Source organism: Macaca fascicularis, chromosome 8 (assembly GCF_037993035.2).
Source record: "Macaca fascicularis isolate 582-1 chromosome 8, T2T-MFA8v1.1".
In the NCBI taxonomy this organism is placed as follows: Eukaryota; Metazoa; Chordata; class Mammalia; order Primates; family Cercopithecidae; genus Macaca; species Macaca fascicularis.
Window position 1 is genome coordinate 46057991 of NC_088382.1, and position 23317 is coordinate 46081307.

Here is a 23317-nt window from a genome sequence, read left to right on the forward strand (position 1 = left end):
CCCAAAGTGCTGGGATTACAGGCGTGAGCCACCGAGCCTGGCCAGACTCTCCCTATTAATCAGTTCTCCTGTAATAGCTGCTACATGCATATATTTTAGCATTTGCCACACTGTACTGCAATCATTCATGTATTAATATTCCCTATTCAATTGTGACCCTCCAGAGAGAAAGGACCATACCTCATTCATCTCTATAGTTCCAGAACACAGGCCGGACCTGGCATATCTACGTAAGTTCCTTGTTAGTAGCCTCACTGTGGCTTTGCGACCATTCTTTACTAACTGCTCAGGGATGGTAAACACTACAGGACCATTAGTGGACTCTTAGCCATTCTTTTAGCTCCAAGATACCCAAACCACCACCCTCACAATTAAGGCAGGCTCAGCAGAAAGAATATTCAATACAATCATCCCCTCTTTGTAGGGCTGTTCTTATATCTTAAACACCACAAATGTGATATATAAGGGTTTTTAAGTTGAAGAACTGTACTCACATCAGTCTACCTCCAGCAGTTCACATACATTATAATAATTCAATGACAGGACAGCACCATATTCATAGAATACAGAAGTATAAAAGAAAAATATGAGACAATGTGAGTCAACAGCATAATACAAAGTTTTACCAAAAGCTCCATTTTCACTATGCTACAACTACAGGGTCCAGAGGGGCAAGACCACATAATTTATAAGCTTTCCCACACAAGAAACGAAAAGGGTTGGTTGTTAATGGCATTCTGACACTATTACAGTATAATTACAAAATGCCACAGGTTAATATTTAAGGAGACATCGAGCCTCTCAAAAATAAAATGAGTATTTACAAGATTAAGTCTCTATTTATTTTATTTTTTATTTTTTGAGTCTCGTTGTCACCCAGGCTGGAGTGCAATGGTGTGATCTCAGCTCACTGCAACCTCCACCTCCCGGGTTCAAGCGATTCGCCTGCCTCAGTCTCCCCCGTAGCTGGCACTACAGGTGCCCGCCATAGGCCCAGCTAATTTTTTTTTGTATTTTTAGTAGAGACGGGTTTCACCATGTTGGCCAGGATGGTTTCAATCTCCTGACCTTGTGATCCGCCCACCTCGGCCTCCCAAAGTGCTGGGATTACAGGTGTGAGCCACTGTGCCTGGTCAGTCTCTGCTTCGTTAAACACTGAAGGTCTTAAAACTTAAAGGAGAATGTAAACTACAAATGACCCAATACTAAAACTAGTTAACAGAAGTATGGATACTTTTTATTCTTTTCAGGGATCTTCTATCTAAAAAATGTTAAGGCTTCTGCTTTCAGATTTCAGTCCAATTTCTAGAAATTAACAATGAGTCCTTTCATAGCACTTACCTTTCTCTTCCTGCCCTTCCCCACCTCCACCCCAAACTTGCTTTGGGTGTTCTTTAACCTTTTAAGGGAGTGAGAAATGTCACAAACTCTAGAATAAAGGGCTGAAATGGTAGAGTATGACTATCTTGACTGTCTTTAAAGTTGTATTAGTCTTCTAGAATACTAATCTAATTCTTAGAAGCAGAAAACACAGGAAGCTCAATGTTGGAAGGAAAGTTAATAAAAATTGATTCATCCCGGCTACCCAGGAAATGCACATTAAGGATGTGTGTTCTATGTAAAGGCAGACAACAAATCCATCTAGTAATACCTATTAATAGAAAAAGAGCTCAAGGACCAAGTGCACAAGGACTAACAAGCACAGAAAGAAAACAAAATAAATGTGGAGACGAGAAGGGACCAGAGCTAGATAAAAACACATGGGAGACCGAAGCAGTGGAGAACGGAGCAGGACTGACCGGGCTGAGTGGTATGCGAGTGGACCACAGGCGAGGGTGAAGCGGCAGGTGAGCAGGCAGGAGGGCTAACAGCAGCAAAAGATGAGGTGGCCCACAGGAAGGAGGCACACCCAAATCCAGAGAGGGCGGAAAGACTAGGCTGAATCATGGAGAAGGGAGGGAGTAGGCAAAATACAAGAAACTAAACAAGAAATTCTGGACTGAAGAGGAAAAATATAAAAGTGGGACCAAGTGATAAACAGGGCAAAAGGAAGCTAAAAGAATGATGCAGAAGAGGCCTATCAGGGAAAGAAACACTATTTTTAAAATGACGTATGGAATTTTGCTTCATTAAATTAAAAATACGTTTCTTTGTTTATACTTCTCCCTGCTGGGTAAGACTTCATTCATAAAAGTAAAAATTGTCCTCAATTTACAGAAGAAAAAAATGTTGATGAGGTTGACTTAGCCATAATAGCTAAAAACAACGACATGGCAAGTGCTGTTCATTCTAATCAACAAACTACTTACTAAAAATGTGTCTATTAGGCCAGCTGCAGTGGCTCACACCTATAATCCCAGCACTTTGGGAGGGTGAGGCAGGCGCATCACTTGAGGCCAGGAGTTCAAGACCAGCCTGGCCAACATGGTAAAACCCCATCTCTACTAAAAATACAAAAATTAGCTGGGCGTGGTGGCGCATGCCTGTGATCCCAGCTACTTGGGAGGCTGAAGCACGAGAATCGCTTGAGCCCAGGAGGTGGAGGTTGCAGAGCAGGTTTATATTTACCGAGACTGAGTAATCACACTCCAGCCTGGGCAACGGGGTAAGACTCCATCTCAAAAAAACTGTCCATGCACATTAATGGCCTTAATGATCGACTTTTTTTTTTTTTTTTTTTTTTGAGACAGAGTCTCGCTCTGTCGCCCAGCTGGAGTGCAGTGGCGTGATCTCAGCTCACTACAACCTCCACCTCCCAGGTTCAAGCGATTCTCCTGCCTCAGCCTCCTGACTAGCTGGGATTACAGGCGTGTACCACCATGCCTGGCTAATTTTTGTATTTCTAGTAGAGGCAGGGTTTCACCATGTTGCTCAGGCTGGTCTCGAACTCCTGACCTTGTGATCCGCCCACCTTGGCGTCTCACGCCACCATGCCTGGCCCTGTTCATTTGTTAATTACAAAAACTTCTTCCTCTCTCTCTTTGTGCTTACTAGCATTTGAAGAAATCCCTGCTTCTTACTGCCTGCCCCTCAAAACAACAAAAGGGGCCGGGCATGGTGGCTCACGCCTTAATCCCAACACTTTGGGAGGCTGAGGTGGGTGGATCACCTCAGGTTGGGAGTTCAAGACCAACCTAGCCAATATGGTGAAGCCTGGTCTCTACTAAATATCCCAGCTACTCGTGAGCCCAAGGCATGAGAATTACTTGTACCTGGGAGGCAGAGGTTGCAGTAAGCCATGATTGCATCATCACACTCCAACCAGTCTGGGAGACAGAATGAGACTCTGTCTATAAATAAATAAATAAAAAGGAAAGAAGAGGTAACACTGACATCAATATTGTTAAAAAAGAAGCTTAATGCAAGTTTAACACAATGGTTAAGAGACCTTGTAAATTTTCCATACATTTCTATTACCCATGTTTTTCTGATCTCCCAGAAAACTGAAAATAGAACATAGAGACTACCCTTCATTTTCACCTAGAATATGAGAACAACAAAACACTGAACAAGAACATATGATTAGTAAAGAATAATGCTGGAAAGAACAGAAATTGTTCTATTCTTGATCCTAGAAAATAACCTAGGGTAAAATGCAACTATACCAAAGGTCTATTTGTGAAGATATAATTTTTAAATTGAAAAAATATGGTAATCAGATCTTTAGTGCCAAAAATTATTCAAAAAAAAGTAGGCATATACCGAGGCTGGGAGTAGATAAAGGAAGGTGAAATTAAAGTCATATGGGTATGAACAAGCAGCAGCACATCACCATGAAAAAGCAATTCAGCACACCACACCCTTTAGGAATTATTCAATAAAAGCCAATTTCTGGGGACCAACATCCCAGTGAACTGTTCCTATTTGTTCTCCCACTGTTGGTACCTCCTGTGTTTCTGTCCATACAGAGTAAAACTCTGAGCCTAAGTAAATTATTAGCCATTGCAGTAGTGGAAAATAACTCAAATATTATACACAAAAGCGGATGGGTTAACAAAGATAATGTAAGAAACAACTAAAAAAACATGCTGGAGAACTGTCACTCATATTTTCAGAACTTTCTTCTTTAGCTGCTCAAAAATCCTCGATGGAATTGAAGGTGCTTCTATAATGTGCCTTTTCTTTGTTTTTTGACTATTCTTCCGTGAATATCTTCATGAGTCATTTGGCCAGGCAGTCCACTCACAGGCATCTGACACATTATTATTTAGTCCTGGAAATGGTTGCCGCGCCACAGGCTTTAGGCGGCTTCCTGTGGGAATAAGCCTGATGCACTGGTCTCTGCTGCAGATATGCTGAAACTAGGTTTATCTCTCACATTCAAAGATGGCATTGTTTCCAAGGAGATGCCTTTAAAAAAGAAAAGTTGAAAATCAACTAGATTAAAAAAAAAAAAAACTAATAATGCAGTGCAAATTTTCATACAATATTATATTTCAGCTAAGACTGAAAAATAATTCTAATAAGAAATTTTAATGTTTTACTTCAGTTTTAAGTATATAATATTTCCAAAAAAACTTAAAAGGGCATCACAGGGTATACAATAAAAGTACTGCAAATAATTGACAAGCATGGTTTATAATCCACTGTAAGATGAACTACTGAATTGATGACTTGGTAAACTTCTTCCAGCCATAGGATTCTGAAACTGTATTATCTGGTGATTAAATCTTCGTACCACTGAACCAAATCTAGGCAAGTCATTTGTTTGCCCAGGTCTTCTTAAATATAAAATACAGGACTGGTTTTTCTTACGGGAGAAGAGGCACCAGAATCACTTAAGGATGGTTTAATACTGATGTCCAGGGCCTGTGGCAGCAGCTCTACCAAATCTGCATCTCAAGGGTTAAGTGTTACTTTCAGGATAAACCCTGGGTCATTCTGCTGTACATTCCTAGTTAAAGAATAGATCGTGTCCAGAATCTAGCTCTCCAACCCTAAAATTCATAACATGGCACTAGTAGAGATTTCATTAAATTATCCTAGCTTTGTAGGCTAAAAATAAATTAATCAGTGTATCACTCTCTCTTTCCCTAAAAGTTTTCCATTCAGGGAAGAGCCTGAAATGAAGATTAGGGCTAACGTGCAAATTGGATAAAAACTTCAATATAGATTATTTTAATTCAAGTTTTCCAAATTACTTCCTCAGATACTTAAACAGAACACAAGGTGTAGGTCAATATTCATTATCACAAGTTTCTTTTACGCAGGCCATCCCAAAATATGTAATGTTCTTCTTATGGGAGCATAACGAAAGCAGCATGTCATTTCATCACTGACTCAAATTCTGAAGCTACCCTCAAGATAAATGACATAACAGCCTTCCCAGTGGAAACAATCTGTGTAATACAGAATACTGTACCTGCAACGTGTATGTGTGTCCTCCCTGGCTGCTAACCAGGCTTGCAGCCCATGCTTCATTCAAGGGTACTTCCTCCTGATTCTTGGACAGCTGGTATGGTGATGTATATACTCCCCTATCTGTGGAGCCATTTAGATTCAGTGACCGTTGATGCCCAATGCCCCCCAAAATCATACTGTCAGCTCCCAACAAAAGGGAGACATACTGACGCTTTCAGAGAAATACCACTGTTCTTAATCTTGCTGATATTTGTAGGCCCTCATCTAATTCTAAACAGCTTCAAACTGACTTTATTCCAGGTGTGTCACCAAATCAACCATGCAATTTTACATTTTTTTCCACCACAGTATTACTTGGTTTGAAGAGACCTCCTGACCCCAACAGTGTTCTCTATTGCTCAATACAACCTGAAAAAGTGGATCAAGATTCTACAAAAAAGCTGGGCATGGTGGCTCACACCTGTAATCCCAGCAGTTTAGGAGGCCAAGGTGGGTGGATCACCTGAGGTCAGCAGTTTGAGACCAGCCTGGCCAACATGGTGAAACCCTGTCTTCTATTAAAAATACAAAAATTAGGCCGGGCGCGGTGGCTCAAGCCTGTAATCCCAGCACTTTGGGAGGCCGAGACGGGCGGATCATGAGGGCAGGAGATCGAGGCCATCCTGGCTAACACGGTGAAACCCCGTCTCTACTAAAAAATACAAAAAACTAGCCGGGCGAGGTGGCGGGCGCCTGTAGTCCCAGCTACTCGGGAGGCTGAGGCAGGAGAATGGCGTAAACCCGGGAGGCGGAGCTTGCAGTGAGCCAAGATCGCGCCACTGCACTCCAGCCTGGGCGACAGAGCGAGACTCCGTCTCAAAAAAAAAAAAAAAATTAGCTGGTGTGGTGGCAAGTGCCTATAATCACAACTACTCAGAAGGCTGAGGCAGGAGAATCACTTGAACCCGGGAGGCGGAGGCTGCAGTGAGGCGAGATGGTGCTGCTGCACTCCGGCCTGGGCGACAAAGCCAGATCCTGTCTAAAAAAAAATAAATTATACAAAAAGGCCAGGCACAATGGCTCACTGACGTACCCAGCATTTTGGGACGCTGAGGAGGAGGGTTGTTTGAGCCCAGGAGTTCAAGACTGGCTTGGGCAGTATAGTGAGACCTCATCTCTACACAAAATTTAAAAATTAGTTGAGCACAGTGGTGCGTGCTTGTAGCCCCAGCTACTCTGGAGGCTGAGGTGGGAGGATTGCTTGAGGCAGAGGCTGCAGTGAGATCACACTAGTGCACTCTAACCTGGATGACAGAGTGAGAACCTGTCTCAAAAAAAAAAAAAATTTTTTTTTCACAAAAAGACAAAGCAAATGGACAGAAGTGTATAGGAAACCTTTAGTAATACCCACATTAAGGTAAATTACTACCGCTAGGGCATCAAATCTGGTAAGCGTTTAAAAAAAGAAATGCAGTAAGATATCCAGTGTCATTCAATATTATTTTATTTGGCATAAGTTTTTTGATACTAAATTAGTAACAAGCAGTCATTGTCCTATGTCCTGGTGAATCACTGTTCTAGAATTCAGCATCTATAAAGAATTATAATCCTCAGCTTTGAGATTCAAACTTCAGTTTCTCTCCCCCATCTTTAGTCATTTCAATATATAATGTCCCCTTAACCATTCCATTATCAATGTCCTCTCTATAGAAAATCCAGCATTCCTTCTGCAGTTTAGAGACACTGCAATCTCTTACGCTACTTTGAAATTTTTAAAAGAGCATCTCTTACAGCTGCAAAAGTAGTGCTTAGATCTCCCTTCGAAGTATAAAGTAAATATCCCCAGAGAAACCACACTGCCTCTGGAGCCAGACTGCCTCCTTATGATTTCCGGTACGATCTTGAGCAAGAAACTTAATTACTTTGCTGTGTCTCCATTTCTTCCTCTGAAAAATGAGGAAATAATTGTACCTACTTCAAAGGATTGTTGTGAGGTTCACATTTTAAGCACAACATAAGTATTAACTCTTATTTAGCTCCAAATTCTAGTACTGTTTCACATGTGTACACTAGGTTTGCCTAACTAAAATATTACCTACCATTTTGAATATCTTTGATGTTTCCCCACAGTAACATTCATTTAATAGGTAAATATAAACCTACTCTCTCTATATATATAATATATATTACATCTATTCTATATAATATTATTACATATATAATATATAACATATAATAGATGTAATATATATTATATAAAATAGATGTAATATTATATTATATGTAATATATATTATATATTATAGATGTAATATATAATATATATTATAGATGTAATATATAATATTATATACTATACCGGATACCAAGGCAATTCTCAAAAATAGGACATCCCATAGCATTGAAGAGCTTATATTTTGGGTGAGGAAACAAAATACATGAAACACTCATGTATCAATATAAAGCTATAAAAGATTAACTGTCACAGAGTGTGGTATACACAGTAAATGTTCAAAGAGTCATTGTGGGCTGCAGATTGCAGAGAAAGTGAGGCTGGAGTGGCCCTGCACCTAAAGGCAGGTGGGATCTTCACTAGTGGAAAGTGGAACGTGCTCATTCTACAAAGGTTTACGTAGCACTGTTTGCCAGGTTCTGTTCTAGGCCCCAGGGAAAAGACAATGAGTGAAACAGAAGAAGTCCCTGCATTCAGGGAGCTTAAAGGGCACTCCATCTGAGAGCCAAATTTTGAAGGAATGAGAAAGGCTTGTCTTCCTGTCATAGGAAACACATCATTTAAACGCCTTATGAACAGGAGCCAATGCTGTTACTACACTCACTATGGCTTTCCAACAGTGACAACCATACAGAAATTCCAAAATTTTTTCATGTACTGTAATATACTGTATTCTAAATCAGTGCCATCTTTAAAAAGCACATAGGCCGGGCACAGTGGCTCACACCTGTAATCCCAGCACTTTGGGAGGCTGAGGCGGGCGGATCATGAGGTCAGGAGATCGAGACCATCCTGGCTAACACGATGAAACCCCATCTCCAGTCACAAATTCACTCCAAAAGAAAACATGTACATCTTTTTCATTCTAAGATCCTTCCATTGATGACAACTCTCAACTCCTCCCCTCCCCAAAGAAAATGACTTTAAGTAAAGAAACCCTTTTGTAAATACTGACTAGCAAAGCATTCTTAATCTCTTCCTCTTCCCAAAGACGGACCACCAGAATCTTCTGATAGCTAAGTTCCATATGCTTTTTAATTACAAAGAAGACACACATCCAACTCTCCAGTCCTTTCAACTCCCAAGAAAATGTGAACTGTTAAGTTAAACCCTACGCTCATCTCAGAATCATTGTTAATTGGAACTGTTATGCCTACACAAATCATTAAATTCTATCTTCAAACTAAAATTAAGGAAGCCAAAACTATTCAATTAAATCCAATCAAAAACTTACTATTAATGCACAAAGTACTGGACTCAATACTAAGCATATGTTCAAGACATTTAAAGGCAAACCAAAAACAGACACACAAATCTTTCACAACTACCTACAATGTAAATAACATCCTTAACATTCAAATGCCCAATAAAACTGCGCTAGACTCATCAACAAATAGCCAGTCCAGTGTTTTTTGTTTTTTTTTTAGTTTGGTATTAGAAAATTAGTCTTGTTTCATTATGTTTGTTTACCCTTAATTAGGAATGTCACTTAGAAATTAAATATGGAAAGAGGGGGCCATTTAACAAAGGACCATTAGGGCTTTCTCAATATTTACCTTTTTCCAATGTCGCCTGTTCACTGGGCAACAATGTTATATAATGGAGACTTTGATAAATAAGAGACACAGGGCTTTGGAAACTATTCAGCACCTAAATAAAGGGACTAATTGTACTTTTATGAATTTTTAAAGCCATATTCCAACTTGAAACAACACATTAATTTACTCTATGGGTAACATTTTATATTGCCAACACTCTTATTTTACAAAAGCAGAAACAAGTATTTAATGTACACGTTTGCTGGGAGCGGTGGCTGTGGCTCACGCCTGTAATCCCAGCATTTTGGGAGGCCAAGGCAGGCGGATCACCTGAGGTCTGGAGTTCGAGACCAGCCTAGCCAACATGGTGAAACCCCGTCTTTACTAAAAATACAAAACTTAGCTGGGCGTGGTGGCGGGCGCCTGTAATCCCAGCTACCTGGGAGGCTAAGGCAGGAGAATCGCTTGAACCCGGGAGGCGGAGGTCACAGTGAGTCAAGATAGTGCCATTGAACTCCAGCCTGGACAACAAAAGCAAAACCCCGTCTCAAAAAAACAAAACAATAACAATAATGTACACGTTTCACACGTGGACACACTGAAATCAAACTCATGTATTCAAATCTTTTGAGATTAAGTGACATAAAGCATGCACACCATTTGGCACAGGCCACGCAAACAATCAGTACTCAACATCACCTGTTATTTTCCTCATTTTCCAACTTTAGAGTCAAACTAAATGTTATACAACTATATATATATGATTATATATACACTATATATAAATACATATAAATACCGTAAATTAAGCTAGTATGTTTTTGCGTAAACTAATGGTCTTACCCTAGACAAAAGTGAGTTTAATTGTAACAGATGAAACAAAGAATAGAAAAACTTGTTAAGTGTTCAATGTTAGCTCTCATCTCTGCAGGGTTTCCTGTGACTTATAATTACCAGTCAGCTGGTCCTAGAGAACTTGCTCAAAATGTATAAAGACGAACTACGTGGACCAGTGGCCATTTATTTGCAAGGTGGCACCAACCACTGACATCTGATCACTTCCATACTGATGCTGAAATCCTATGCAAATTCATTACCTATGTCAAGCTGGGAAACACTTCTGTCAAGTCACCACACAATTAAATAAAAATAGCCAAAAGGCACTTACACTGACAATGCTATAGCATCCTGGCCAAATCCAGTTTTGAAAACACTACGGTGTCAGCCACGCACCATTTAGGACGGGGAGAATAGAAAGCCAGTTTGGAGAACAGACGCTTTCTTAAGAGTACACGTGAATAGGAAAAGGGACTCTATGCCCTCAAGACTAAAAAAGAAATCCTCTGTGCTGCCCAGCTTCATCGCGCCAGGTGGGACAACATACACGACCCCTCCCCCTCCGAGTCCCGCCCCACGCGCGCACAGCGGAGCAGGAGGCGCCCGGCATTCGCAGGTAATCCCGGGTCCCTGACACTTCCGTCGAGTTTTCGCAAAGGCGCCGCACGGCAAGCGACGGCCAGGTCCACGTGGGCCAGCAGGCGCGTGGGACGCAACCCGCCGCCGCCTCTAGCCCCGCCGGCGCCCGCCAGCCCGGCCCCCACCCGCGGGAGCCCGGGAGTCCGGGCAGGGGGCTTGCGGGGGGCGGTGCGCGCAGCCCGGGCGGGGGTCGCGGCGGGGGAGGGGAAAGGAGCCCGGCTCCACTCACGCGCCCGGGGGCGGCACGGGGACCGCAGCTGCGTCTCTCCGGCTCAAAAAACTGAAAAGGGGAAAGGGAGGGGGGGAAGGAAAAAAAAAAAAAAAAAAAAAAAAAAAGACCTGGCTCCTCGTTTCATCCGGAAACCGATCGGCCGGCAGGAAATGACGAAGGCAGAGGGCGTCCAGGTCCGCTCGGTAACCGGTTCCCGCGCGCCCGGCCCCGACTCCGGGGGAAAGAGCCCCGGAGCGGAGCAGCGCTGGCCGCGTGCCGCCTCCGGAGCTGGCAGCGTGAGTGGCCCCGCGTCCCCGCGCCTCCCAGTCCCCGGCGGGGCCGCGTCACCCGGCCCCGCCCCGCGCCGCCCGCCCCGCCCCGGACGCGAGAGTAAGGGGGGGGTCGCCGCCCGCCCGCCCCAGGTCCCGTGCGGTCCCCGAAGCTCCGACCACCTGCCCGGTCCAGGCGCGGAGCTCCTCGGCGTCGCGTGGAGCAGCCAGTCGCCCGCTTCCGGAAGCGCACACGGCCCAGTCGCGGCGGCCCATCTGCCAGGGCGGTGGGGGCTCAGCGGGAGGGTTGAGGCTGAATCACGCGCAGCCTGCGGGCGGCGGAAACGTCCCTAGAGCCTGGCCGCCCCGGGACCCGGGCCGCTTCCTGGGAGAGGATTACATTTTCTCCCTGCTCCACTTGACTTTCTTCCGGAAGGAGCAGGTCTCCCAGGATCGGGGCCAAGGCTGGAAGAGTTCAGGTTTGGGAGTCGTGTGTGTAACAGCCCCGCGCCTCCACGCCCTGGCCCGTGTGGCTTTGGGCAAGTTATATAACCACCGCCGCCACCCCAGCTTCTTTTCCTGTAAAATGGAGCTTTAGTGCCGCCCAGCAGGGTTGTTGGGATGATTCAGTGACTCTGTGGACTGCCCAGCACCTGTGAATTGCTTTCCTCGATGTTGGGTGCAGGCCTGTGAGCTTGTATGTACTCTTCTGCTTCAGGATGCCAAGCCTTTAGTGTTTCAGAGGGATGAGAGAAAGAAATCCCATTTATTGATGCAGAGGATTTTGTTGTAAGGGACTCTAGGAACTAAGTGGTTCCAATGTGAATTTGTATCAAAATAACAAAGTTCTAAGTGAGAGACAAAAATGGTAACATGAATGTACGATGACAAGCGGTGGTCAGTTTTAGAACCACCTAGACGTGGCATGAGGAACCCAAAATCACGACACAGATTTTAAAGCCTATGATACAGTGACCTAGTCCCTAGAAAAAGTAGTTCTCGGCTGGGCATGGTGGCTCACGCCTGTAATCCAGCCCTTTGGGAGGCTGAGGCGGGCAGATTGCCTGAGCTCAGGAGTTTTGAAACCAGCCTGGGTAGTATAGTGAGAGGACCCCCCACTCCCCCGACTTTAAAAAACAAAAAAAAAATTACCCAGGCATGGTGGCACTTGCCTGTATTCCCAACTACTTGGGAGGCTGAGGCAGGAGAATCCCTCTATTCCGGGAGGTGGAGGCTGCAGTGAGCCGAGATCGCACCACTGCCCTCCAGCCTGGGTGGCAGAGCGAGACCCTGTTTTTAAAAAAAAAAAAGAAAAGAAAGGAAAGAAAACGTAGTTCTCATCCTGAAAGTTTGGCAACCTAAAACCAACTCGTAGTTGTCATATATTGGCAACTTTAGATACACATGTTTACTTGGAACTTAATTCAGCCCATCCTAGCCTCTCCTTACTGAAATAGTTCAAGCATTACATTACAGGAAAATGTGAAAAAAGGTATCTTGCTTTAGATTCCAGAGGAAGGCTGTGGTGGTACACAGTAAGCACGCAACAGGTGTATGTGTGTACACTTGGTTACACTGTGGCATGCCGAGAAGGAGGGGACGGGGTCATAGTTCAGGCTGCATGTGGGCTGTGGGTCTGTACTGTGACTCAGGACCAGAGCACTCCTTACTCCTGGCAGCCTTACAAAGTCATGCCATTGATCATGATTGAGGACTGGGAGGGAAAGGCCTCCCCTCTGCAAATCTTTCACAACTACACTCCTAAAAATAACTCAAGTGCATGTCCCTGGAAGCACAGAAGAGTGACCTCATGACATACCAATCATGTTGTATAATATAGGTTGTATAATTCACGTTTAATTTTACCGTTCTGTGTCAGCAGTAATTAGAAATTTTTTCCTAAGTGTAATTAAAGACCTGCATATTTGGGGCAGGAGGAAGTAGCGCTTTGAGTAGGAATATACCATTTACTGTGGTACATGTATATACATTCCATGTGGCACATTAACAACATCTTGTGAAAAATTAAAGCAAGAAATTAACCTGATTCTGATCCATTTTGTCATTAGAAAATAGGAAACATTTTGTAATTTGTCAGATAAATGACACTGATGAAATGTTCTAGTGGCCAGTGCTGTATGGCTCCCCGTTTCTTGCCTAATTTGTTAATAGCTCTCAATCCCGAAAGCTGCCTCCCTGCTGCATAATTGTCCTGGGGCTTCTGCAGCATCTCAAATCAAGACACATAAAGTCATCTTTTTTTTGCCAAACACGGTGGTGGTGGTTGCTATTTTACACTTTGGCACCAACGAAGTTTGAGATTCCATAAATTATACAGACAGTTATAGTGTCTGGGCTTCCAAAAGTTTCCATGTCTGAAGTAGGCTGATTACTTACTATAAACCATAAAGTTACATTCAGAGGAACTCTGGAATTTAGTTTTGAGGAATAAGAATTCAAACTGTCAATATGCCAAATACCTCTGTACCTCTCACTCAAAAAAAAATCCACAGCCAGTCTTCAGTATCTAGGAATTGGGTATAGTCTAGTGTTTAAATAATATTTAGATAGTGCATCTACAAATGTTTACAATTTAAGTTCTGTTTTTATTGTTCCTGGCTAATTTTCACGAGACCAATCTTTATATTCAGCAGACACCCATAGTTATTTTAGTGAAATCACTCCTGCCTTCAGTGTGAAGAGTTGAAGTTAAATGGCTGTTCATGATACTCACTTTATGCTAAAGGAGTACAGTATGTCCCCAAACTTCTGACAAAGACAAGTTGTCAGAAAGGCAAAAACATGCCACGTGGCTTAGGAACAGACCTCTCTGTTCTTAATGAAACTGCATTCTTCTTATATAGAGGCAAGCTAGAAGAAAGAACTCTGCCCTCAGTACATATATATTAACTAGCTGGCCAAATCTACACTAATGAACACTTCGGAGGCTTACAGCATGGACTCCTGCAAGACATTTTAGTGGAAGAATTTTTGCAATGCCTTCATTATTGTAGGCAGCGTAGAAAAAGTCACCGAAAACTTTTTAGACTCTTTTTCTTGGTATTAGAAAATGACTGATTCTCAGAAACTACAGTGCAGCTATCACCTATATTTGTCCATTTTTCTCCTGTATATAGAGTGTCTAAAACAACACTTCTGGATTTTCTTTACGTATTAGGTCATTTTACTTAGCCTTACCTTTTATGTCCCAACACAAGGGAGGAACTTTCTCTTTAAGGAAAAATTCAGTGAACTTCTCTAACACAAAGAAGAAGTCATTACTTTTACTTGCTATTTGATGCACTTGCTGTGACCACTCTAACTTTCTGTGGGAATGTCCAAAGAATGCATTTCCTAGGGTAGATGTCACAGCTGTGTCAATAGCAAAATGTATCTTTTCATCCCATAGCTTCTTTCAACCAAATTTGTCCAGCAGGCCAAAGCTAGATAAAGCTCCAAACCTTTCCCAGTATGGGAGGCATGGGGGGTGAGAGAGCCGTGTTCTGGCTGTCACATCCTTGCTAGGCTGCTGTGCAACACTTTTGTAGCAGCACAGCCAGGTGTTGAGTCTCTGTGTTTTTTGTTTTTGTTTTTTTGAATAGAGTCCCACTCTGTCACCCAGGCTGCAGTGCAGTGGCCTGACCTTGGCTCACTGCAACCTCCGCTTCCCAGGTTCAAGCGATTCTTCTGCCTCATCCTCCCGGGTAACTGGAAATACAGGCACCTGCCATCATGCCCAGCTAATTTTTTGTATTTTTAGTAGAAACAGGGTTTCACCATGTTAGCCAGGCTGGTCTTGAACTCCTGACCTCAGGTGATCGCCCACCTCGGCCTCCCAGAGTGCTGGGATTACAGGCACCAGCGAAGTCTCTGTTTTAAAGTATTCTGTTACTTTCCTCTGGGTGTTACAATTTGGAAGCTGCAATAACATTTCAAGCTCAGTCCTTTTAGTAATATTATTTTTTATCCCAAGTTTCTTAAGGGGCCAGATTGTAAATATTTTAGGTTTTGTGGACTTTGAAACAAAATCAATATTGTGTAGGTGCAGTCCTTGGTATTCGGGAGATTGGTGCCAGGACCCCCTCAGATATCAAAATCCATAGATGCCCAAGTCCCGATATAAAGTGGCATAGTATTTGCATATAACCTAAGCACATCCTCTGTGTACTTTAAATCATCTCTAAGCACTTATAATACCTAGTACAATGTAAATGCTATGTTAATAGTTGGTATAATGTATTTTTTTAAATTTGTATTGTTTTTGCAAATATTTTCCTTTCACGGTTGATTATGCGGATGCAGAACTGTCAGATAGAGAGGGCCAACTGCACCATTTAAAATGTGCCACTTAGAAATGTAAATCCCATTCTTGGCTCACGGGCCACACACAAACAGGCAGTGGACTGGATTTGGCCAGTAGGCCATATGTTTGCCAGCCCTTCTCCAGACAGTGCTACCATCATTAATTAAAAGAAACCCTACTTTATTTTCTCTCTTACAGCCCCATGGCTGGGGGTTATGGAGTGATGGGTGACGATGGTTCTATTGATTATACTGTTCACGAAGCCTGGAATGAAGCCACCAATGTTTACTTGATAGTTATCCTTGTTAGCTTCGGTCTCTTCATGTATGCCAAAAGGTAAATTTTTGTTTCTCAGGGTAGATAAAAACTGTGCATTTACAAGTTTTGCAAGTTTAAGAAATATGAAATGAATACGTAAAAGTAATTGCATCAGGCTGGGTGCAGTGGCTCACACTTGTAATCCCAGCACTTTGGGAGGCCAAGATGGGTGGATCACGAGGTCAGGAAATTGAGACAATCCTGGACAACATGGTGAAACCCTGTCTCTACTAAAAATACAAAAAGTACCTGGACGTGGTGGCACGTGCCTGTAATCCCAGCTACTTGGGAGGCTGAGGCAGGAGAATCACGAACCAGGGAGTTGGAGGTTGCCGTGAGCCGAGATCGCACCACTGCACTCCAGCCTGGTGACAGAGCGAGACTCCATCTCAAAAAATAAATAAATAAAATAAATTTCATTATAATTTTTGTTCTAGTGCTGACAGACACTGTCCACTCTGGTCTCAAGCATTGGTGGCCAAGGTTTGGCTCTGAAAACCCCATTGCTGACCAGACATGGTGACTCACACCGGTAATCCCAGCACTTTGGGAGGCTGAGGCAGGTGGATCTCCTGAGATCAGGAGTTCAAGACCAGCCTGGCCAACATGGTGAAACCCCGTCTCTACTAAAAATACAAAAATTAGCTGGGCGTGATGGCGCGATCCTGTAATGCCAGCTACTCAGGAGGCCGAGGCAGGAGCATCACTTGAACCTGGGAGGAGGATGCAGTGAGCCAAGATCGTGCCACTACACTCCAGCCTGGGCAACAAAGTAAGACTCCATCACAAAAACAAAAAAAACCCATTGCTTTAAGAAATAGAGAGTTAAGTACCACTCTTAGCCCCCAGGCCAGCTGCACTAAACTCTCAATTCTGTAATTTCTAATATAGCCCAATTTTATCATCCAGCCTGGGTTCATTGTCACCCTTCATTGAGCACATTGTTTTGGCTTAAGTCCCTGAATGCAGAAACACTGACTCCTATGTATTCAGCAAATCTCCCTTCAACCAGTATAAGCTTTTCCTTGTTTTTTTGTGCATGACTGTATGATAGCACTTATTAAACAGCGTTAGTCTTATCTGATTACTTGTTTGTCCTTTCTACAACACGTCTTTATTGTCTTTTACCTTTGGGTCCCTGGTGTGCCGTATAGTGTAAATCTTCAATGAATATTTCCTGCCTTAATTCCAGATGTTGTAGCTTAATTTAACTGCTTTTCCACATTCCCTGGCTCCTTTCCCAGAAGTACAGTAAAAAGGGGGAGGTGCAGGGATGCTTTAAAAAGAGGAAGAGCAGTGTTACATTGGGATACTTCTGCAGACACATACTTTACAGGTATCCTCTCCCAAGGTAAAAAGGCATTCGAGAGTTCAAGGTAATTAGTAATCCAGAAAGTTTGGCCTGAGGAATCATTCAGAGCCCCCACTTGCACCCAGATCTCAGCTGAACCCTCCTGGAGCAGCTGGCCTGTTGGCTCATGAACTCTAGGGGTGGTGAGAGGAGGCTCCCTGACCATCACTGATGACCTGGCAGGTGACCATTTTCCTCTAAGCCACCACCGCCTCCCCATGTTTCTTTTAAAAGCGGAGGCACGCTGTTCTTAATTTTAAAAAGATGTCTCCACTAAGGCCATGCTATTGTATTTAAGAAATATGTTTATTCATTACTTTCTAAAATTAAGGTCTGCTCACATTCAATTTATTCTCCAGCTCAGTCATTTAGCTTTATCTGGATGACGGGAAAGGAAGGAAAAATCAGCTGTTTTCTTGTTTGTGATTTTCTCATAGGATATTTGGCTTTTGGGGATTGAGGAGAATCACAATGGAGGAACTTCACTTTGTTGTGTTAATTGGATGTGTTCAGCTACTTACTTTTCTCACGGCCTCATACTTTTTAATGAAAGAAATAATACTTTGAGCCAAGGAAGCAGCTCTCAAAGACAAAATAGAAAGTAAAATGGGCTTGTTGTCATTTAAGTCCTTTTGCCACAGCTGCTGATGACCAGGATTATAAGCATATTACAACTCTATAGACATTAATACAAAACTGCATGGATTTTGTGTTTAGGAACAAAAGGAGAATTATGAGGATATTCAGCGTGCCACCTACAGAGGAAACTTTGTCAGAGCCCAACTTTTATGACACAATAAGCAAGATTCGTTTGAGACAACAACTGGAAATGTATTCCATTTGTAAGTGTATTCTGTGCTGAAAGATACACATATGCATGTTTAAAATAGATTTTCTGGAATTGAGTTCATTTAGCAAAATGTTATTAGAAATCGTAAGTAATGAAAACTTAGTACTTTTTTCAGATGTTTAATATGTTTTTCAGATACTTATCCTTTTCCTTTTGTATTTTATGCCATTTGCATGTGATACTGGCTCAAAATAAGGCATATAACTTAATTCAACATAGCAGCATTATTCACTATAGTCAAAAGGTGGAAATCACCCACATGTCCTCAGCAGATGAATGAATAAACAAAGTGTGGTGCATACAATAGAATGTTATTCAGCCCTTAAAAGGAAGGACATTCTGGCTGGGAGCGGTGGCTCACACCTACAATCTCAGCACTTTGGGAGACTGAGGTAGGTGAATCACAAGGTCAGGAGTTCAAGACCAGGCTGGCCAAGATGGCGAAACCCCATCTCTACCAAAAATACAAAAATTAGCTGGGCGCATTGGTGGGTGCCTGTAATCCCAGCTACTTGGGAGGCTGAGGCAGGAGAATCACTTGAACCCAGGAGGCGGAGGTTGCAGTGACCTGAGATCACGCCACTGGACTCTAGCCTGGGCGACAGAGCAAGACTCCGTCTCAAAAAAAGAAAAAAAGGAAGTCCATTCTGACATGCTACACGTGGATGAACCTCAAAGATGGTATACTAAGTGAAATAAGTCAGTCACAACAGAACAAATATTGGATTATTTCACTTACATGAGGCAAATCATAGAGATACAAAGTAGAATGGTGGTTGCCAGGGGCTGCAGAAGAGGGGAATAGGGAGTTTAATGGGTCCAGAGTTCAGTTGGGGATGATGAGAAGAGCTCTGTGGATAGATGGTGGTGATGGTCACAGCAATGCGAGTACATGAAATACCACTGAAGTGTACACTTAAAAATGGTTAAAGCGGTAAAGTTTATGTTATGTATATTTTACCACATTAAAAAAATTATTTTAAAGAAACATAAGTATTGCTAAAAAAAAAAAAAAAAAAAAAAAAGTACAGAGCCTGGGACCAGGCGTGGTGGCTCATGCCTGTAATCCTAGCACTTTGGGAGGCTGAGACGGGCGGATCACTTGAGGTCAGGAGTTCGAGACCAGCTAGCCAACGTGGTGAAACCCCGTCTTTACTAAAAGTACAAAAATTAGCTGGACGTGGTGGTGGGCACCTGTAATCCCAACTACTCAGGAGGCTGAGGCAGGAGAATCGCTTGAACCCAGGAGGCAGAGGTTGCAGTGAGCAGAGATCACGCCATTACACTCCAGGCTGGGGGACAAGAGTGAAACTTCATCTCACAAAAAAAAAAAAAAAAAAAAAAAAAAAATACAGAGCCAGGAGCTCTGTATGAAAAATTCTAAGTAAAGAACTAAGTTTTTATTGACACATACGCAAAACAAGTTATCCACTGTCAGTAATATGCTCAGTAACACAGCAGATACATTATAAACCCATAGTTTATTTCTTTTTTGATGGGAATGATATAAAATAAAATTGATCCGAATTTCTGTTTGCAAGGTATATTAGTTTTCTGTGCTAATTGCTGCTGTAACGAATTACCACAAATGTAGTGGCTTAAACCACACGAACATGTTGTCTTACAGTTGTGTGGGTTAGAAGCTCCACAGCAGCTGTACTGTGCTAACTTTAGGGTGCCTGCATGGTTCTGTTATTCTAGAGCCTCTAAGGAAAATCCCTGTCTTTGCCTCCTCCAGCTTCTCAGGACCATCCACACTCCTTGGGTCACAGTCCCTTCCTCCATCTGCAAAGCATTGCATCTTTCTGACTATTTCATGTCCACATCTCCTTCCCTCAGAACTTAGGCAGGAAAAAAACTGTAATTTTAAGGGCCCATCTGATTATATTGGGCAGATAATCCAGAGTCATCTCCCCATGCCAAGGTCCCTACCTTAATCACATCTTCAGAGTCCCTTTTGTCCTGTGAGGTAACATAGGCACAGATTATGGGACAAGATGTGGACATCTTTGGGAGCCATTATGCTTATAAGCAGTGAGCACATGTGTGGATTTGCACATTTAATGAATCCCAGCATAAAGGGTCCTTAGTGCTCGTGATGTATCTTGTCCTGACAGAATCTGGTGCTTCCAGAAGAAACAGGCAACAGAATTCTTTTTTTAAATAGAAGACTCCTGAAGTTGTACGCTTTGGGCTACAAAAATCTGAATCTACCCTGAGTAGCATAAACAAATAATATCTCCTTATTGGCTAGTGAAAAACTTAGAAGAGAGTGGCCAGGCGCGGTGGCTCACCCCTGTAATCTCAGCACTTTGGGAGGCCAAGGCGGGTGGATCACGAGGTCAGGAGATCAAGACCATCCTGGCTAACACAGTGAAAACTCATCTGTACTAAAAATACAAAAAATGAACAGGGCAGGGTGGCGGGCACCTGTAGTCCCAGCTACTCGGGAGGCTGAGGCAGGAGAATGGCGTGAACCCAGGAGGCAGAGCTTGCAGTGAGCCCAGATTGTGCACTGCGCTCCAGCCTGGGCAACAGAGTGAGACTCCGTCTCAAAAAAACAAGAACTCAGAAGAAATTGAAAGTTTTAAAGCTAAGCAGTGGATGACACAAAGATTTTTAGCCCTGTATTTTCTCTAGTTTCAGGTTAAGACAGTTTTTCTTCAATAAACATTTCTTAGAAGTACAAAAAGAAGACAGAATTGCATATCTATTTTTTCTTCTAGTTTATATTGAAGACATTATATGTTTAATCAACAATAAGCCTGTTAGATTTATAAGTTAAAATATAGTCAAATTCCTTATGGTGTGGACAAAAGCATTATTATTAACTTTAAGATGGAAGTGACAGGTAATAAAGGAAGAAATTACAAAACATTAATTTTAATAGCTTAGATCAGGCATGATGGCTCACACCTGTAATCCCAGCACTTTGGGAGGCCAAGGCAGAATGATCGTTTGAGCCCAGGAGTTCAAGACCAGTCTGGGCAACATGGTGAAACCCTGTCTCTACTAAAAATACAAAAAATTAGCTGGGCGTGGTGACGTTAGCCAGTAGTCTCAGCTACTTGGGAGGCTGAGGTGGCAGGATTGTTTGAGCCTGGGAGGTCAAAGCAGCAGTGAGCCATGATTGTGCCACTGCACTCCATCCTTGGTGACAGAGTGAGACACTGTCTCAAAAATTAATATAATTTTGAAGTTTTAATAGCTTAATGTTTATATTTTAAAGCTCTGAATAATCCTGATACATGAATAATAATAAACATATAAAAATGGGCATCAGCAGTGTTGAGAAATTAGAGGATCATGAAGTGTAATACATCTTTTCCAAAGAAACAAAATTGTTTTAATTCTAGACTAATTACTTAGCCGGGTGCAGTGGCTCGTATCTGTAATCCCAGCACTTTAAGAGGCCGAGGCGAGAGGATCCCTTGAGGCCAGGAGTTCAAGACCAGCCTGGACAACATGGCGAGACCCCATCTCTGCAAAAAAAAAAAAAAATTAGCAGGGTGTGGTGGTGTCTGTCTGTGGTCTCAGCTACCTGGGAAGCTGAGGTGGGAGGATTGCTTGAGCCCAATAGGTTGAAGCTGCAGTGAGCTGTGTTTGTGCCACTGCACCACAGCCTGGGCATCAGAGGGAGACTCTATCTCTGAAACAGACAAAACTATTTCTTTATTAAGAATCATGACTTGACTGTAATTTAATGATATTAAGTAGTAATCATTTTGCAGTTTTATTAATTTTATCTCTTCTTTTTCTTGTTGTTTTTGTGAATAGCAAGAAAGTACGACTATCAGCAGCCACAAAACCAAGCTGACAGTGTGCAGCTCTCATTGGAATGAAGCCTCAGAAAATGAGCAACAGAAGTAATTGTTGCAAGCTCCTGATTCTTTCTACTAATCGTGAACAGCTTTAAAAACATTTCTGTCTGCATAAAATTATTTTACTTGTGACTTTTCCCCGATTGTTTTGTGCATTGTTTTGCTTTTTTAAATTGCATCTCCAAGTCATTGTTAGGTAAATACAAGTGGCTCAAAAGGCCTTGACACAGGAAACCTGCACATATCCAGGATATATGTAACCAGCGATGGTGACTTGACCTTGCAAAGACCTGTGATTCCTTCAGGATACAATCAGTGAGAAATAAAAACACATCTTGGGAAGCGGGAATCCTGGAGTTTATACCATTTACAATATTAAAAAATAAAAATGCAACCATTGGAATAACTTCCTGTTCGATTGTATTCTGTGAGTGATAAGTATCAGATCAGATCAATAACATTAATTTATTGTTAACAGCTCTTTTTTTTTTTTGGAGACAGAGTCTGTCACCCAGGCTGGAGTGCAGTGGCACAATCTCTGCTCACTGCAACTTCCACCTCCCAGGTTTAAGCAATTCTCCTGCTGCAGCCTCCTGAATATGCTGTTAACAGCTCTTTAATTAATGACCTTTGCTTCTTCAGAACTTGTATGGTAGACTGTCCTTTCTACATCATGATGCATTCTCCTGTGCTAATTTTAAAAGCTTTCTGTAACTAGATTTTTTCCTCATTATGCTCCCAGGAGCGAGTTTGTTTTTTCCCCCAGTTTCATTTCCACCAGGTAGCTCTACTTTAGGCCATACTGGGCCCCTGCTGTTGAATAAATGGATGCCTCTATGTTGGTGTTGGCAACTGTGCGGTAATAGTACTACCACTGGCGAATGTTGCCGTCTGGTTACTTGGCATGCCAAGCTTTCCCAAAGAGCTTCATCTCTTTTTCTTGTTCTGTACTATACAATGAAATGTTTTTACCTAATTTTTCATATTTATTTAAATAAAAACTGACTGGGTAGTAGTGGGGAAGTTTAATTGTCCACGTAAGTCAAAAGAATCCATTTTTGAACTAGAGCTATTTTCAATTATAAGAATTAGTTGGCTGGGCCCGGTGGCTCATGCCTGAAATCCCAGCACTTTAGGAGGCCAAGATGGGAGGATCACGAAGTCAGGAGTTGGAGACCAGCCTGGCCAACATGGTTAAACCCCATCTCTACTAAAAATACAAAATTAGAAGGGTGTGGTGGCTTGCGCCTATAATCCCAGCCACTCGGGAGGCTGAGGCAGAATTGCGTGAATCTGAGAGGTGGAGGTTGCAGTGAGCTGAGATCATGCCACTGCATTCCAGCCTAGGCGACAGAGCAAGACTTCATCTCAGAAAAAAAAAAAAAAAGTTAATAATGACTTCAAGTATTATTTTCTTTTCCCCTTATTGTGAAATAAAATATACATTTTAAATGAAAATTAAGGTTTAGATCAAATAAAATCATTCAGGGAAATTACACTTACTTTAAAAAATGTGTTGTTCAAAAATGTATTGTACAAAGTGAACTGACCAAATAGAATAATTCTTAACTCACAAAGGAGTTTGAGCGCACTGCCTATATATCGAA

At 42.4% G+C, this 23317-nt stretch overlaps 2 protein-coding genes across 17 annotated transcripts in view; one reads left to right on the top strand and one right to left on the bottom strand.

The window, feature by feature from the left end:
* Positions 1 to 11589, bottom strand: part of SLC20A2 (solute carrier family 20 member 2) — a 127451-nt gene extending 115862 nt beyond the window's left edge. For 3 of the 13 annotated variants that reach the window (XM_005563222.4, XM_073998742.1, XM_045398199.2), the window contains exon 1: positions 10927 to 11100. The gene's annotated coding sequence lies outside the window, so the exon portion shown is untranslated. Of the gene's footprint in view, positions 1 to 3212; positions 4351 to 5362; positions 5482 to 10279; positions 10876 to 10926; positions 11101 to 11250 lie in introns of those variants that run through there. The other 10 variants (XM_065519160.1, XM_073998745.1, XM_005563223.3 and 7 more) reach the window with 7 other exon arrangements.
* Positions 10513 to 22116, top strand: SMIM19 (small integral membrane protein 19). 4 transcript variants are annotated; one of them, XM_005563219.4, is made up of 4 exons: positions 10513 to 10564; positions 15569 to 15706; positions 17757 to 17881; positions 21667 to 22116. In XM_005563219.4, the coding sequence occupies exons 2-4, from the start codon at positions 15573 to 15575 to the stop codon at positions 21729 to 21731; spliced, it is 324 nt and encodes a 107-aa protein (XP_005563276.1). In that variant the 5' UTR covers positions 10513 to 10564; positions 15569 to 15572; the 3' UTR covers positions 21732 to 22116. The 4 variants fall into 4 exon arrangements, with proteins under 4 accessions (XP_005563276.1, XP_005563277.1, XP_005563275.1 ...); XM_005563220.4 differs by lacking the exon at positions 10513 to 10564 and adding an exon at positions 11029 to 11764; XM_005563218.4 differs by lacking the exon at positions 10513 to 10564 and adding an exon at positions 11029 to 11546.
* Positions 22117 to 23317: the final 1201 nt, after the last annotated feature.